At 52.1% G+C, this 16,592-nt stretch overlaps 1 protein-coding gene across 15 annotated transcripts in view; it reads right to left on the bottom strand.

Moving 5' to 3' along the window:
• Positions 1-16,592, bottom strand: part of FARP2 (FERM, ARH/RhoGEF and pleckstrin domain protein 2) — a 147,233-nt gene that overhangs the window by 11,778 nt on the left and 118,863 nt on the right. For 10 of the 15 annotated variants that reach the window (XM_078328993.1, XM_078328994.1, XM_054258375.2 and 7 more), the window contains 5 exons: positions 15,967-16,056; positions 15,142-15,275; positions 14,639-14,720; positions 10,763-11,000; positions 5,679-5,809 (listed from right to left, as the gene is read on the bottom strand). In XM_078328993.1, coding sequence (XP_078185119.1) covers positions 5,679-5,809; positions 10,763-11,000; positions 14,639-14,720; positions 15,142-15,275; positions 15,967-16,056 — 675 coding nt within the window. Of the gene's footprint in view, positions 1-5,678; positions 5,898-10,762; positions 11,001-14,638; positions 14,721-15,141; positions 15,276-15,966; positions 16,057-16,592 lie in introns of all 15 variants that reach the window. The other 5 variants (XR_013519199.1, XR_013519198.1, XR_013519200.1 and 2 more) reach the window with 2 other exon arrangements.

Raw genomic sequence — 16,592 nt, 5'->3', positions numbered from 1 at the left:
CGTTCAGTAGCTTCTAACAAAGCGCAGCTCCACACGTTCAGTACCTTCTAACCAAGCGCAGCTCCACACGTTCAGTACCTTCTAACAAAGCGCAGCTCCACACGTTCAGTACCTTCTAACAAAGCGCAGCTCCACACGTTCAGTACCTTCTTCTAACAAAGCGCAGCTCCACACGTTCAGTAGCTTCTAACCAAGCGCAGCTCCACACGTTCAGTACCTTCTTCTAACCAAGCGCAGCTCCACACGTTCAGTACCTTCTAACCAAGCGCAGCTCCACACGTTCAGTACCTTCTAACCAAGCGCAGCTCCACACGTTCAGTACCTTCTAACCAAGCGCAGCTCCACACGTTCAGTACCTTCTTCTAACAAAGCGCAGCTCCACACGTTCAGTACCTTCTTCTAACAAAGCGCAGCTCCACACGTTCAGTACCTTCTAACAAAGCTCACGCAGAACATGATTCGCACACACCCTTCTGTGTGCCTGTGTGTGCCGAGACAGGAAACACCTCCATGTAATTTTTAACTTTTTTACGTTGAGAGTATTGAGTTCAAAGCAAAAAGCGCTGGTGACAGAAAGTTACTGTCTCCACAGACACAGACCATTGTATAAAGAGTCCAGAAATAAATCCATAGGTCTATTGATTTTTTTTTTTTTTTTTTTTTTTGAGCTAGAGTCTTGCTCTGTCACCCAGGCTGGAATGCAGTGGTACAGTCATGGCTCTCTCTAGCTTGGTGTCCTGGGCTCAAGCCATCTACTTGTCTTAGCCTCCCGGGTAGCTGGGGCCACAGGTGCATACCACCATGCCAGGCAATTTTTTTTTTTGGTAGAGACAGAATATCACTGTGTTGCCCGGGCTAGTCTCAATCTCCTGGTTTCAAGTGATCCTCTGCCTTGGCCTCACAAAGTGCTGAAATTACAGGCTTGAGCCACTCTGCCCAGCCCCCACTGATGTTCTAAAAGGGTGACAAGACAGACAATTCAATAAACGGTGCTGGGAAAACGGGACATCCACAGGCAGAGGAGTGAAGCTGGGCCCCACCTTCCCACTGTGCGCACAGTTAACCGAGAACGGATCAGAGACCCAAATGCAGCAGGTAAAACACAAAACTCTTAGAAGAGAGACACAGAGGGGTGACTCTTCATACCCTGGATTAGGTTTTCTTTTCTTTTTTTTTTTTTCATAAATACACCATTTTATTTGCTTTTTTTAGGGGAAACTTAGGCATTAAACTGTAAGCTGATAAAATATCATATAAAAGTATAAATAACCCCTTAGAATAAATTTTAGTGAATTAAGTCTTAATATCTTTAAATTTCCCAAACCACAAGCCTATTTATTATATCAAGGTCAAAAATCAAACAATGCTAAACAGCCAGCAGCTCCCCAGAGAGTACACCCCGGGGGCCCACAGTGGCTACCTTCCTCCCGCGCTCTCTGGGGAGGACCGCGTCATCCTGTGGCTAGAAAGGTGTTTATAAATTGTCTAAGCCAATCATTTAACAGCATACAAGAGACCTTACAAAAAGGACATGGTAAGTCCTAATGCTGGAGAACTTGGTTAATCAGGTTATTGGCAAAGAAGAGGGTGAGGAGTAGGCAAGAAGTCTCAGAAGCATAGAAACCAGTGTCAGAGCCTCTGGCCTGCATGCGGGCAGGTGGTGGTCAGTCTGGACAGCGCCCCTTGGGAAGCTGGCGTGCCAGAAACAAAGAGCTTGGACGCTTCCCTGCACACCAGGTCCCCAGACTCTGACAGGTCCCCACAACCAGCTGAGAAAGGTCTGCTTTTAAAGCATGTGGGCAGTGGTTTCTAAAGGAATCCCAGCAGCTCCCAACATGAATCCAGTCATGTTGGGCAGAACCCGTGCAAGTTGACTAAAGTCCCAAACATCCCAGAAAGAGAGGGAAGACTGCATAGTTACACCAAGAAAATGAGAGAGCGGTGAGAGAAAGGCATTCGTGATGCTCTATAAATATCCCAAATTTTCACTGTGACCCAGACCTTCAGCTCCAGAAGCCAGCAGACTGGCCCCCAGCTCAACTTCTATGCCAGGTGCGACAAGCACTGACAGGCACCAGCTCCCCACGGGCCCGCAGAGTGGGGGCCAAGGCGGCGCTGCTATCTCACGCTGACAGGTTGACAAGCAAGACTTGTGGGCATTTCCAGAGCAGAAACACTGGGGAGTCCATCCACACTGCGAAGGGGCACAAAGTCCTCCCACCTGGAAAATAGCCCAGCCAGACGGGGTCATGGTCTGTGTCGGAAGGAGGCCCGGCTTCCAAATGGTGCTGGGAAGTAGTGAGGACGCAGAAGCCGCCTTTGTCAGGAGCTCTGTGACGTTCAGAGCAACCAGTGGCTCCACCTGGGAGGCGGAGCAGACTCCCGACGGGTACTAGGGCCTGGCAGCCAGACCACAGTCCACGACGTGCTGGACGCCGACGGGGCCGTGGCTGCTTCCCACAGCGAAGCCCAGGCTGCCTTCACAGAGTATGTGTGGCACTAAGAACACCGTCCTTTACATGACCTTCAGGATCGAGTGGAGTGACTGGGAGCATCTGCCTGTCTCTGGCCCCCCAAGAGATAGTGCTCACTCTGCCGCCGTGTTCCTCCCCTTGTGGATACCTGGTCTTGGACAGCTGGGCCTGTCTCTCACCACCCACCTCAGAGGCAAAAAAGGATTCACACCCAGATCTCTAGAAAAATGATCAAAAGCAGGTTCCTTCTAACAGCCAAGCTTCCTGGACACAGCAGTTCATTGCCGTGGGAAAGTAAATCAGTTTTTCATCTGTCGATACTGTGTCCCTCATATCCTTGAACCTCATTCTTGCAAAATCCTGGCCTTCTTGCTGGGCCTGCTGGCCATACTGTATGGGGTGCTGCGAAGCTCCCTGGACAGCACACAGGGGAACTTGGCCCGGTCTGCATCCCCATAGTTGTAAGAGGAGTCAAAGCTGCCCAGTTGTTCAAACTTCAGCCAGCGGACATGCTGGGCACCACCTGTGTGAGCCCCTCTGGGCACTGAAGCACACCGGACACATGCTTCACGGCACCTGTGAGGCTTTGCTCTCTTGTTCTCTAATTTTGTCCTTTACAAGTTTTATTAATGAGGTCATGTCGTAAAATTCTGCTTTTTCCAACACTCCTTCCTCCGCAATGTCTTTGCTAATCACCGTCTTGCCATGTCTCAGGTGGTTCAGTGCAGGCCCAAAACAGGTGCAGTCTTTGCCTATTAAATGGGCGAAGATTTCCTCCTTGTCGGTGTTAGCCTGGCACACACAGTACAGGAAAGGTTTCAGGTCCGGGCACAGCATCTGCTGGGTGGTGAGGAAGCAGGTACCACCCACATTGAACCAGACCCGTTCGGACATACTGCCGGGTGCGGGGCCAAGGTGCTCTGAGTCCGGCTGCTCCCTCCAGCCCCGCCCTGAGGCTGCCCCAGGCTGGTGGCGGCACTCCCAGTAATTCCTTTTTTCCTGAGACAGGGTCTCGCTGTATTGGCCAGGCTAAATTGCAGTGGTGGGATCATAGCTCACTGCAACCTTGAACTCCTGGGCTCAAGCAATGCTCGTACCTCAGCCTCCAGAGTAGCCAGGACTACAGGTGTACACCACCACACCTGGCCTTCAATAGTTTCTTAGAGACGACATCTGAGACAGAAGCAACTGAACAAAAAAACCCAGATAAACCTTCCGTGTTGTAAACAATACCATTGAGAAAGTGAAGAGACAACCCGTACAATGGGAGATGCAGTCTGATAAAGAGCAGTATTCAGAATACATAAAGAACTCTTAAAACTCAACAGCTTGTCTTTTTACTACTGGGTTTTAAGAGTTCTTTACAAATTTGGAATAAAATAAAAGGTGGGCAAAGGATCTGAACAGACCCTTCTCCAAAAAGGCCTAGAAATGGCCAATAAGCACATGAAAAGATGCTCAGTATCAGCCATCACAGAAATACACATTGTGACCACACACAACAGCATTACACATGCGCTGAAATGGCTACAACCAAAAAGTGACACACCACGTGGAGAAACGGAAACTCTCATACAAGTTGGTGGGAATGAAAAATGGTTCAGTCACTTTGGAAAACAGTCTGGCAGTTCTTGAAGATGTTCAACACGGAATGACCATATGACCCTGCATATGGTATACTCAAAACTGAAAACATACGTCCACACAAAACTTGTACATGAACACCCACAGCAGCACGATTCCTCACAGCCAAGAAGCGGAAACAACCCAGTGTCCATCAGATGAGGGGACAGACATGTGACACACGCATGGTGGAATATGATTCAGCCACAAAAAGGAAGATGAATGAACCCTGAAGACATTACTCTGAGTGAGGGAAGACAGTCATAGAGGCCACATTAGTGTCTGACACCATATCTATGAAATGCAGGGACAGGTACTCCTTAGAGAGAGAAAGCACATCAGTGGTGGCCAGAGTTTAGAGAGGAGAACAGGGGCCCCACAGAACAGCATCCCCATCCAGAACAGGGTCACCTCAGAACAGAGTCCCCTGAGAACAGGGTCCCCACAGAACAGCATTCCTGTCCAGAACAGGGTCCCCTGAGAACAGGGTCCCCACAGAACAGCATTCCCGTCCAGAACAGGGTCCCCTGAGAACAGGGTCCCCACAGAACAGCATTCCCGTCCAGAACAGAGTCCCCTGAGAACAGGGTCCCCACAGAACAGCATTCCCGTCCAGAACAGGGTCCCCTGAGAACAGGGTCCCCACAGAACAGCATTCCCGTCCAGAACAGGGTCCCCTGAGAACAGGGTCCCCACAGAACAGCATTCCCGTCCAGAACAGGGTCCCCTGAGAACAGGGTCCCCACAGAAGAGCATTCCCGTCCAGAACAGGGTCCCCTGAGAACAGGGTCCCCACAGAACAGCATCCCCGTCCAGAACAGAGTCCCCTGAGAACAGGGTCCCCACAGAACAGCATTCCCGTCCAGAACAGGGTCACCTCAGAACAGAGTCCCCTGAGAACAGGGTCCCCACAGAACAGCATTCCCGTCCAGAACAGGGTCCCCTGAGAACAGGGGCTCCACAGAACAGCATCCCCGTCCAGAACAGAGTCCCCTGAGAACAGGGTCCCCACAAAGCCATGTCTCCCTCAGAACAGGGTCCCTTTCAAAACAATGATGGCAAGTGACTGGTAAAGTGTATGGGTGTCTCCTTTGGGGTGATTAAAATGTTTTGAATTAGCTAGTGCTGGCTGCATAACCCTGTGACGATACTAAAACCCACACAACTGTACATTTTTTGTAAGTATGTATGTGTTTATTTTTAACAGAGACAGGGTCTTGCTCTGTTGTCAGGCTGGAGCGCAGTGGTGTGATCAGGGCTGACTGCAGCCTCCACCTCCTTAGCTCAAGCAATCCTCCTATCTGTCTCCTGAGTAGCTGGGACCCACAGGCATGCACCACCACACCTGGCAAATTTTAAAATAATTCTCATAGAAACAGGGTTGCCTTGTGTTGCTGAGTCTGGTCTTGAACTCCTGGGCTCAAGCGATCTTCCTGCCTTAGCCTCCCAAAGCGCTGGAATTACAGGCATAAGCCACCGTGCCCGGATGAAATCATACATTTTAAAAGGGTGACTTTGGTGTTATTTCTCAACTGAAAAAACGAAGTAACTCAAAACAAGTTCCAGAGCAAGGCCACTCACCCTGCCAGGAGCGACGAGGTTCTCCACGCCCACCAGGTCCCGCTGCAGCTCCGTCAGCTTCTGTAGGTTCTCCAGCCGAATGAGAACCTGCTGCAGTGTGGCGCTCACCTCTGTGATGGCCTTCAGGGCGTCTGTGTGGAGAGACCCCTCAGTACAGGTGCCCAGGCAGTGGTACGCACAGCATCCTCCACCCACCGCTTTGTGACAAGAACCAGCATTCTGAAAGGCAGTTTTAATTAGAGGCACATCCTATTCGACTCCTCACAGCAGCAGTCCCCAGCCTTTTTGCTACCAGGGATGGGTTTCATGGAAGACAATTTTCCACAGACCAGGGGTGGTGGGAATGGGTTTGGGATGAAACTGTTCTGGCTCAGCTCATCAGGCATTTATTAGATTCTCACGAGGAGCATGCAAACTAGATCCCCCACAGGTGCAGTTCCAGGAGGGTCTGTGCTCCCACGAGAATGGAATGCTGCTCATGTGACAGGAGGAGCTCAGGTGGTAAGGGAGCCGCGGGGAGTGTCTATAAATGCAGAGATGCTTCACTCGCCACCGTTCACCTCCTCACCCCGAACCTGCTGTGTGGCCTGGTTCCCAACAGGCTACCAGACCGGCACCAGTCCATGGCCGGGCGCTGGGACCCCTGCCTTCTGGGACTTCTAGGACTGCTGCCCACGCTGCTGCAGCCACCAGGTGCCTGATCCCATGGATAGCCCCAAACCTTCAGGTGGTTCAACCCAAACTGTTGGCCAGCCCACATTCTGGCTTAGCAAACAGGAGGACAGGCTTTGTACACAACGATTTAATGTTATGAGTAAGGTACTATTTGCTCTTATAGGAAGATGATTTATTGTACTTTAAAGGCTAAATGATTGGCACCTTCCAAGCATTTGTAACTTTCTCTTTTAACCAGGAATAGATGCTAGTCTTACAGCTGAGTTCAAGCAAAGGTAAGAGCAAGTTTAGAATCTGGACAGGAGAAGTTACAGTGAGTGGTCTGCCCAGCTCTGAGCAGGCCACACTGGGAGTGGGGCGTGGCTGGGCCTGCCCAGCTCTGATGGTGCCTGAGGCACAGTGTTTGCACCCTCCTTGCTGGATTCATTCATGGGACCACCTTCCCTGTTATTTATTTTTCTTTTTTTGAAACAGGGTCTCACTCTGTCGCCAGGCTGGAGTGCAGTGGTATAATCTTGGCTCACTGCAACCTCCAGCTCCTCACCATCTCAGCTCATTGCCACCTCTGTCTTCTGAGTTCAAGCAATTCTTGTACCTCAGCCTCTCAAGTGGCTGGGACTACAGGCGCCCACCACCACGCCCACCTTATTTTTTGTATTTCTAGTAGAGACAGGGTTTCACCATGTTGGCCAGGCTGGTCTCGAACTCCTGACATCAGATGATCCACTCACCTCGGCCTCCCAAAGTGCTGAGATTACAGGCGTCACCATTACTAGTGCTCAGCCCTAGCCCTGGGCAGATTTGTTAGCATGAAGTCACCTGACTGCTCCAGTTCTATCCTTTCCAGTGGGGGTGACAACAGCCCCTCACAGCTTTCAGAGGATCAAGTCAGAAAGGAATGAAGTGGAGAGATCGTTATTGACAAAACCGACTGACAAAATCTGCTTTCCATCAATGACACCTGCATGACACTGAAAATGAGGAAGAACTTCAGCAAAGCCAGCACAGGTCTTGGCAGCTACCAACTCTGCTGTTCTGTGCAATTTCTAAGCTCATGCCCACATCCCCTGGCTCTCCAAGGCTGGGCATCCCTCAAACCCCAACTTGGGTCTGAGCCCCTCCTTCCAGATACCACGTCAGGCAGAGGCTGCTTGAGTCCACTTGAACAGCACTAGCGCCACCCTGCCCTCGAATGCTGAATCCAGGGAGTGCAGGGCTGGAAGCCTGACTGCCACATGGATGCTGTACGGCACCTCGGTTGCTGGAAGCTTGGGACACATCTGTACCTCACCTGACCCACCTTGACATTCTCCACAGAACCCGCAAAACAGGGTCTCCACAGAGCAGTGTCCCCCGCAGAACAGGGTCCCCTCAAAAAAGGATCCCCCTCAGAACAGAAACCCCAGAGAACAGCATCCCCCTCAGAACAGGGTCCACTCAACATGGTCCCCCTCAGAAGAGGGTCCCTTCAGAACAGCATCTTGCTCAGAAAAGGGTCCCCTCAAAACAGGGTCCCTAGAGAGCAGCATCACCACAGAACAGAGTCCCCTCAGAACAGGGTCACTATGAGAAAAGGGTCCACACAGAAGAGAATCCCCCAAAGAACAGGGTCCTCGCAGAACAGCATCTACCGCAAAACAGGGTCCTCAGAGAATATAATGCTCTCAGAACATGGTCTCCTAAAAACAGGGTCCCCTCAGAACAGATCCCCTCAAAATGGCATCCCCCTCAGAACAGGGTCCTCTTAGAACAGGGTCCCCTACAGAACACAGTCTCCTCTGAATAGCATTCCCTTCAGAACAGAATCCCCACAGAACACCTCAGAACAGGGTCCCCACAGAAGAGAATCTCCCTCAGAACAGGGTCCCCTCAAAACAGCATCCTCCTGAGAACGGGGTCCTCTCAGAACAGAGTCCCCTCAAAACAGCACTACCCTTAGAATAGGGTCTCCATGGAACAGAATCCCCACAGAACGGGGGCCCCTCAAAACAGAATCCCCCTCAGAACAGGGTCCCCACAGAACAGGGTTCCCATAGAAAAGCATCCTCGCAGAACAGGATGTCTAACAGAAGTGTCCCTGGAGAACAGCATCCCCCTCAGAACAGGGTCCCCTTAAAACAGGACCCCCATCAGAACAGAGACCCCTCAGAACAGAATCCTCCTTAGAAAAGGGTCTCTTCGGAACAGCGTCCCCCTCAGAACGGGGTCCCCTTCAGAACAGCTCTCCTCAGAACCTGTTCCCCCATGACATTATTCCCCCTTAGAATGAGATCCCCTCTGGGTAACGTTCCCCCCAGAATAACATTCCCCTCAGGGTAGTAACCCCCAGAACAGGGTCCTCTCAGAGCAACCCCCCATGAACACGGTCTCTTCAGAATAGGGTCCCCTGACAGCAGCATCCGCCTGAGTGCAGAGTCCCCACACAGCAGCATCCTCCTAAGAACAGGATCCCCACAGAATAGAGCCTCCTCAGAGCACATCCCCATCAGAACAGGACCCCCTGAGAGCAGTGTCTCCCTCATAAGTGAGTCCCCTCAGAACAGTATCCCCCGCAGAAAAGCGTCCCCATCAGCAGAAGGTTCTCTTAGATCAGTGTTTCCCTGAGAGCAGGTCCCCCCTCAGAACACTGTCCCCTTCAGAACAGAGTCCCTATCCAACCATGGTCCCCCTCAGAACAGAATCTCCTCAGAACGCGGTCCCTTCAGAACTGGGTCCGGTCCCCCTCAGTCCAAGATCCCTTCAAAGCACATCCTCATCAGAACAGGACCCCCTGAGAGCCATGTCCCCTCGTAACTGAGTGCCCTCAGAACAGGCTCCTCCAAGCGGCAGGCAGAGCAGATGCGTGATACAACGAATCGACAACTTGCACTTAACATCCAGCACCCTTGGAAACTCGTCAAAATGAAGGATAAGTGAAATTGCAAGGCTGGCTTCTGTCAGCCCCAACAAATGTACCCCTTTCGTCCAGGAGAGTTCCACCCAGGTTCTCAGGAAAATGCTCACAAAGGCCATTTTCCACGGAGGCCCTTCTTGACGAGCATTCCTGTGTCCCACATTTGTGGAAGGGGGCCATGGAGGGAAAGGAGCCTGCAGAGTGTCAGCTGAGAACGTTTCGTCACCTGGGCTTCCGCTGCTCTCCAGAGATGGCTGACGTCTGAAGCAAACCTAGGGCGGCTGATGGTTATCAGCGTTCCGTTGAATTCACAGCCTCAAAGCACTTTCCCAGACCCAGCTCCACAGAGGTTTTCACCAGTTTATACATTTTACTGAGGAGAAACCTGTCATGTTGTTAGGCACAGGAGTCCCTCCAAAGTCCTGTGTCCCTCAAGCGCATGGTAGACATGACCAGATCCTGGGCCGCAGTCCTTCCTCTCCATGGCACGGCCTCCCTGGTTGCCTGGGCCCAGGCCACCCGCTGCTCCAGCACGCTGCCTACCTAACTACTGCGGTATAATGACTGACAATGAGAAACATTTTAAATCTGCTGTGGTTATTTCATGTTTTCCTTAAAATGTTTGAAGATATTTTCTATAATTTTGTCCTTCTCCTTTTTAGCAAACATGAAACATTTTATTTTAGAATGAAAAGAGAATCACCAACGTTGTAGAATCCATTCTGCTTCTTGCTAATCAGAAAGCATCCTTATTTGTATCCATTCATGGCTATGGGAAACTAGCTAGAGGAAATGCTGAATATTTTTTCATCTATTTTTAATGAAGATGATAAGACTTACTTGTAAAAACCTCCTGATGGGCGTCAAGTTCCCATCAGAGCACATCCCCATCAGAACGGGTCCTCGTTAGAACAGTGTCCCCCTCATGACTGAGTCACGTCAGAAAAGGGGACTAAACTTACACTACAATTAGAAATCGGATGTTTAGGTTAAAAAGGTCAGAGTTTACTCTTTTGTCCCTTTAATAAAAATAAAAATGACATAGGTTGTCTGTGTTAGAAATCTCTAACAGGACACCTTGGTCCAATCTTTTGCATGTTTTAGAGCCAAGGCCTCCAGGACGGAAACATCCACAGGCAGCAGGTTCCTCGGGAGGTTGCACCCCATTCCCCAGTGCACTTGAGGGGGCTTTGGGGACCTCAGCAGGAGCATGCCCTGTGACCCCTGCAGGGCAATCAGAGTCATTCCCAACGCTACTCAGACGTGGGGCTGGGCAGGGCCTTGCCAGAGGGTGGAGGAGCAGAATAGGCAGAGCACTGGTGAGGCCTGGGACCTGCCCCCTGCCAGCAGCCAGAGGGGATGGGAAGGGAGGCCAGCGCCAGTGCTGACCACTGTGATCCAGGCCCTAGGGGCGGACCCCTGGGCTTCCCAGCGAAGGAAGTCTGCAGGTCTAGCAAAGCCAGCCCCCCTCCCGCCACACACGCTGATCCTCGAGGTGCGGGCGCACCACGCTCACCGTGGCAGTCGGCGTAGTCCAGGTGCCCGGGGCCGTAGTGTTGGCACAGGCGGTGCAGCAGCAGGCGGTAGTGTAGCAGCCGCTGGATGGGCTTCAGCAGGAACGTGTTGAGAGGCAAATAGCAGACCTTCTGCCGCTCGAACTCCTTGTACGCCGCCTCCAACTTCTTACAGTGCTTCGTAGCTTTTTCCAGTTCTGTTAGGACCTCGTCATGTCTTTGGAAGTAGCTGGTGAACTCCTGTGGAGGCACAAAAGGGGGGCCTTTAGGTGAGGAGATGTGGGAGTCCAGGGGGAGATGGGCCTGTTTTCCTGGGTGGCAGGCGCCAGCTGGAAATCCCCACAGGGCAAACAGGGACTGGTGGCCCAGTGTGTGCCAGCGGGGGCTTGTAGCCTCCACAGAATGCACCTCAACCCATCTCGGATGCCATGTGATCTGTACCTCATTCCAGCCACAGTCACTGCCACGTGCACCACGAACTGGCCCCATTTCACATGCACTGAGTGGACCAGGGCCGTCTCCCCATTGGACAGATGAAGAACTGAGGATGAGAGCGCTGCAGTGGCTGCTCGGGACACAGTGAGGGCGTGCAGGGCAGGGATTAAACAAAGCCCTCTCAAGTCCTGCCCAGTCTTAGTGCTTGCTCCAGAAACTTCTCTCAAGAGTGGAGCTAAGTGGCTGTGCTGCCACAGTTACTGGACAGAGGGAATAACCACATCTGACTTTGTGTGTTTGTTTTTGAGACTGAGTCTAGCTGTCTCCCAGGCTGGAGCGCAGTGGCGGGGTCTCAGCTCACTGCAGCCTCTGCCTCCCGGGTTCAAGCGAGTCTCCTGCCTTAGCACCACCCTCCACCCGAGTAGCTGGCCCACAGGCTTGTGTTATCATGCCTGGCTGGTTTTTAAAACGTATTTGTAGAGATGGGGTCTCACCGTGTTGATCAGACTAGTCTTGAACTCCTGAGCTCAAGCAATCCACCTGCCTCAGCCTCCCAAAATGCTGGGATTACTGGTGTGAGCCACCGTGCCTGGCCCACACCTGACGGCTTTACAGCACACAAGAAGTATACACGTGTGTGGACTCTGAGTTTACACAGACGTATTAAACTAAACTATTCTCTAACTTAAAGGGTGTTTTGTTTGCCTGTTTGGATACGAGGTCTTCCTGTCACCTAGGCTGGAGTGTAGTGGTGCGATCATAGCTCACTGCAGCCTCCACTCCCTGGTCTCAGGTGATCCTCCCGATTCAGCCTCCTGAGTACTTGGGACCACACGCACATGCCACCACACCCAACTAATTTTTGTATTTTCTGTAGAGATGGGGTTTTGCTATGTTGCTCAGGCTGGTCTCAAACCCCCGGGCTCAAGAGATCCACCTGCTCAGCCTCCCAAAGTGCTGGGATTACAGGCATGAGCAACTGCTTTCAGCTAAGGGGTTTTATTTATTTATTTAATCATTAAAACAAAACAAAATGCTTTCATTTGGTCCACTGGAGCCTGAGTTGGAAACCACTGTGGGACTGACAGTTGATAAAATAGTCTCTGTGTCACGAGAGCTGGCCGTATTTACGGGGTTAAAAATATTCACACTTCAGAGTACAGGGAAGCCCAAGAGGAGCGGGGAATGTTTCTCCAGGTGAAAACCTCCAGAAGCCCCTGGGAGAGCAGGAAGGGGAGTGAGGGCAGAGCTGGCCTGCTGCCTGGGGGCGAAGGGCCATGATGGCCGGATGGGGATGCAGGAAGCTGGGCTCCATTGTCTATGCATCCACACTCCCTGGGCTTCCTGGGGGAGGTGGAAGTGCCAAGCCCTGCTGATGCCCACGATGGGCTGGAGTCCCTCTCTGCAGCAGGGCCAGGCTGAGGGACAGGGGTGGCTGAGGAGTCTATGGTTCTCAGCCTGCCCAGCAGTGGTGAGCAGTGCTGAGGACCAGTGCCTGCCCACAGCAGGCCTGGAGCACACATGCACCCGGTCATGGCTTTGATCCTGGTGGGTGCTCCAGGAGTTGTGGTGTCGCTGGGGAGTGGCTGGCCAAGTGCCTGTCTTTCCAAGACAGGCAGAGCCCCGGGACTCGTCACTCCATGCAAGGACTCCCGGGACCCCACTTGTACCATGGGGGACAGGGACCCGAGCTCTGGGGGAAAGCTGACCTTATGTCCCATGAGGGGGTGGTCCCTGATCCCACCCTGGGGTCTTGGCCTCTGACACCCAGATTTGGTTTTGTAGACAGAGCTCTTGGCTGCCTCCCCAGAGCTTTAAAGGATTTTAATGTCATTTAAAAAATGATTTAATATCATTTTGTTTTAATGAACATTAAAGATGACCACAGTATGATAATCCAGATCAAACAGATTTGTGCATATCTCAATTTTAAATCAGTGCAACTGCCTTTGGGGTAAGCAGAACTTTCTCACTAACAACCTGGCTCAGACCCAACAAGGCAGGAGTGCACCTGGGCTGAGCGGAGTTCTTCAGAGGGGTTATCTGGACACAGAACAGCAAAACTTATGGTCCCTTGGGAACTCTAGGTGTAAGGAGTGGCCAGAGTCTCGCAGGATTGGGTGGAAGGCGGGACGGGCGAGGGATGGAGGAGGGGCGCTTGAGGAGTGGTCACTGTGGCAAGTGGCTCGTGCGGGGCTCCACACCGTGGGTGGCCACGTGGTGAACGGAGCAGCCTGAGAGGGTGGGAGACCTCTCCCAGGCACGTGAAGCAAGAGTGAGAGCCCTGAACAGTCAATGCAAGGCCTGCACCGTTGCCCGCAGGTGAGCACCTGTACTGCTGCTCCTGTTGAGGGGAAATCTCACTTCCTGTGCTGCCCCTGCCTCTCCAAAAGTCCCCTCCATTTCTGTGACCCCTGCCACATGCCCTTCGTGGAGCTGGAACACCCGAAAGAAATACCTGAACTATGAGCCTAGCAGCCAAGGCGGAAACAAGTCCCAGAGCCCTGCCCTCCCCACGGCAGCATGGGGACTCTGCTCTGAGGAGGCCTGTCCTGGGGAGGGGGACTCTGTCCTAAGAATGATGTTCTGAGAGACTCTGTTCTGTGGGGAACCCTGATCTGAGAACGGCCTTGCTATTCTGGAGGGACCCATTCTGAGGAGAACAACGCTCTGGGGGAGAATCCTGCCCTGAGACCAACACTGTTCTGGGGGAAATGGGGACACTGTCCTCATTAGCATCAAGGGAATGCTAATCAGTGGAGGAAAAAGGTTCTGAGGAGAACGATGTTCTGGGGCTGGTGGAGGCAAACAATGTTTTAAGGTGGAGTCTGTTCTGGGGGTTAGTCCTGACTGGTGGGAGACTGTTCTGGGGGGACCCTGTTGTGAGGGGTGTGCTGTTTTCAGGGGCAGCCTCTTCTTGAGGAGCCCTCACTGAAGGGGACACAGTGAGCAGGGATCTTGTTCCATGGGAAACAGCATCCTGATGGGGCCCTGGACATTGCCCTGAGCCAGACTCCTTCCTGAGGGAAGCAAGGTTCTGAGGGAGACCCCATCCAGAGCAGGACCCTGCCCTGAGGAAGATGTGGTTCTGAGGGGTCCTCACGAGTTCACCACGTGGCTGCCCAAGAGCTGCATCTTCCTCAGAACAGGAAGTTCTGGAGTTCTGAGGGGACCCTGCTCTTAGGGGGACCCTGTTCTGAGGAGACCCTGCTCTTAGGGGGACCCTGTTCTGAGGAAACCCTGCTCTCAGGGGACTCTGTTTTGAGGACACCCCACTCTGATGGGGACCCTACTCTGAGGGAACCTTGTTTTGAGAAGACCCTGCTCTGAGGGGGACCCTGGTCTGGGGGGACCCTTCTCTGAGGGGGCCCTGTTCTGAGGGGCCTCTGCTTCAGGACGATGGTTTTGCTCCCGTTACCAGGCAAAGTCACCATGCTGCCTACCTTTAACTGGCGCATGTTCCTGAGCAGGATGTCCCCGATTCGTTGATGGCCACCTTCGGTGTGGGCTTTGGAAGGCCCTTCCCTGAGCCAAAGAAAGAAAGTTGTTGTCAACAAGGTGATTGCTTGCAGAAGGCGCTGTAATCTGACGCTGGGTGACAGGGAGGAAGGCGGTGACGCTCTAGGTGGAGGAGGCAGCGGGGCGGGGTGTGCCCTGGAGGAAGCTGCTGTTATGTGTCTGGCCATTCTCCAAAACAGATGGTATCTAGGCAAAAAGGTTCTCCCATTTTTAACTTGCTCCTTGCACTCTTTTCTGAAAGAGGGTGAATAAAGGGCATTATTACAGCTGTGCCTCTCCCCACAGGCTCCTAAAAATATTCTCCAGTGAAACAATGGCTCTTCTGAATTAGTTTCTGAAGCTGGGAAGTTCCTAAGAGCAGTGATGATGAGCTGGTGTGGGAGTCTCCCGTGTGGGGTTCCAGGACCTGGGGCCGAAGCGGTGTTACCAGAGTGCCAGCCTCTGCTCCACCTCGCGCAGGAAGCCTCTGTGGAACTCATAGATGGGATCGACGTTGGAGAAGAGCAGCGTCATCAGAGCTGCAGGCATGGCGTCCTCCTTCACCACTGCACTGCGGAACCACTGTGGGAAGAGTGTGGTGTGATGGGAGGCACGACTCTTGTCGGGGACTGAGAAACTGGGCCCCTGAGGACCTTAGCCATAGGACGCCCAGCGCTGACCCTGCAGTCGCCGCCTCCACAGAGGTTCAGATCAGCGCTACAGCGCTCCTTTGTTGGTCATCCGGTTTTCAAATATAATGAAACTATCCTACATCAAAAGTTTCAAATGGACACTTTATAGCTTCATTAAAAACTTGGACCCCAATGTTCTGACCTGACTTAGAATAAATGTCTTATATATTTAACAAAATATACACATGCGAGTCTCATGATTATCAAGAGATATTTCTCGGCTGGGCACAGTGGCTCATGCCTGTAATCCCAGCTCTTTGGGAGGCCAACTAAAGTAGGCAGATCACCTGAGGTCAGGAGTTCGAGACCAGCCTGGCAACATGGTGAAACCCCATCTCTACTAAAGATACAAAAATTAGCTGGGCGTGGTGGCGGGTGTCTGTAATCCCAGCTACTAGGGAGGCTGAGGCAGGAGAATCGCTTAAACCCAGGAGGTGGAGGTTGCAGTGGGCTGAGATCACACCACTGCACTCCAGCCTGGGTGACAGAGCAAGACTCCATCTCAAAAAAAAGGATACTTCCCTGTGTTCAGATGAGAGATTTACTAAAAACAAAATCAAAGTCATCAAGGACTTCCGTACCACAGTGATGACTTCTAAATCCTTCAGGTATGTTCGTTCTGTAGCGAGAATCTCCTTCACTATGAAGTAGGCCTCGTCTGCAGGCATGCGCTGGAAGAAGCAGAGAGCGGTAAGCACGTGTCCTCAGGACGCGGCACCCTCCCCTGTTCAGTGAGCCTGAAGTGTGTAACGTCTGCTTTCTTCTGCCCGAGTCAACACTGTCATGGGGTTTTCATCCCCAGTTTCTGAAGGGATTTATCCCTGAGTGAAGACATAGTCACAATGAATCCTGTTATTCTTTTGGAAAGAATTGCTGTTTAAATATCACCATACGTAAACAGGGCTGAAGTTTATTATTGGTTTTATGATAAAAATCATTTTTCAGTCTGGCAAGGTGGCTCGCCCCTGTAATCCCAGCACTTTGGGAGGTGGGTGGATCACCTGAGGTCAGGAGTTCAAGACCAGCCTGGCCAACATGGTGAAAGCCCGTCTCTACTAAAAATACACAAAATTAGCCAGGCGTGGTGGCGGACACCTGTAATCCCAGATACTTGGGAGGCTGAGACGGGAGAATCGCTTGAACCCGGGAGGTGGAGGTTGTAATGAGCCAAGATCATGCCATTGCACTCCAGCCTGGGAGACAGAGC

The sequence above is a fragment of the Callithrix jacchus genome, chromosome 6 (assembly GCF_049354715.1).
Source record: "Callithrix jacchus isolate 240 chromosome 6, calJac240_pri, whole genome shotgun sequence".
Taxonomy (NCBI): domain Eukaryota; kingdom Metazoa; phylum Chordata; class Mammalia; order Primates; family Cebidae; genus Callithrix; species Callithrix jacchus.
Note: the sequence above shows the minus strand (reverse complement) of the source record. Positions and strands in the feature narration are given on the sequence as shown.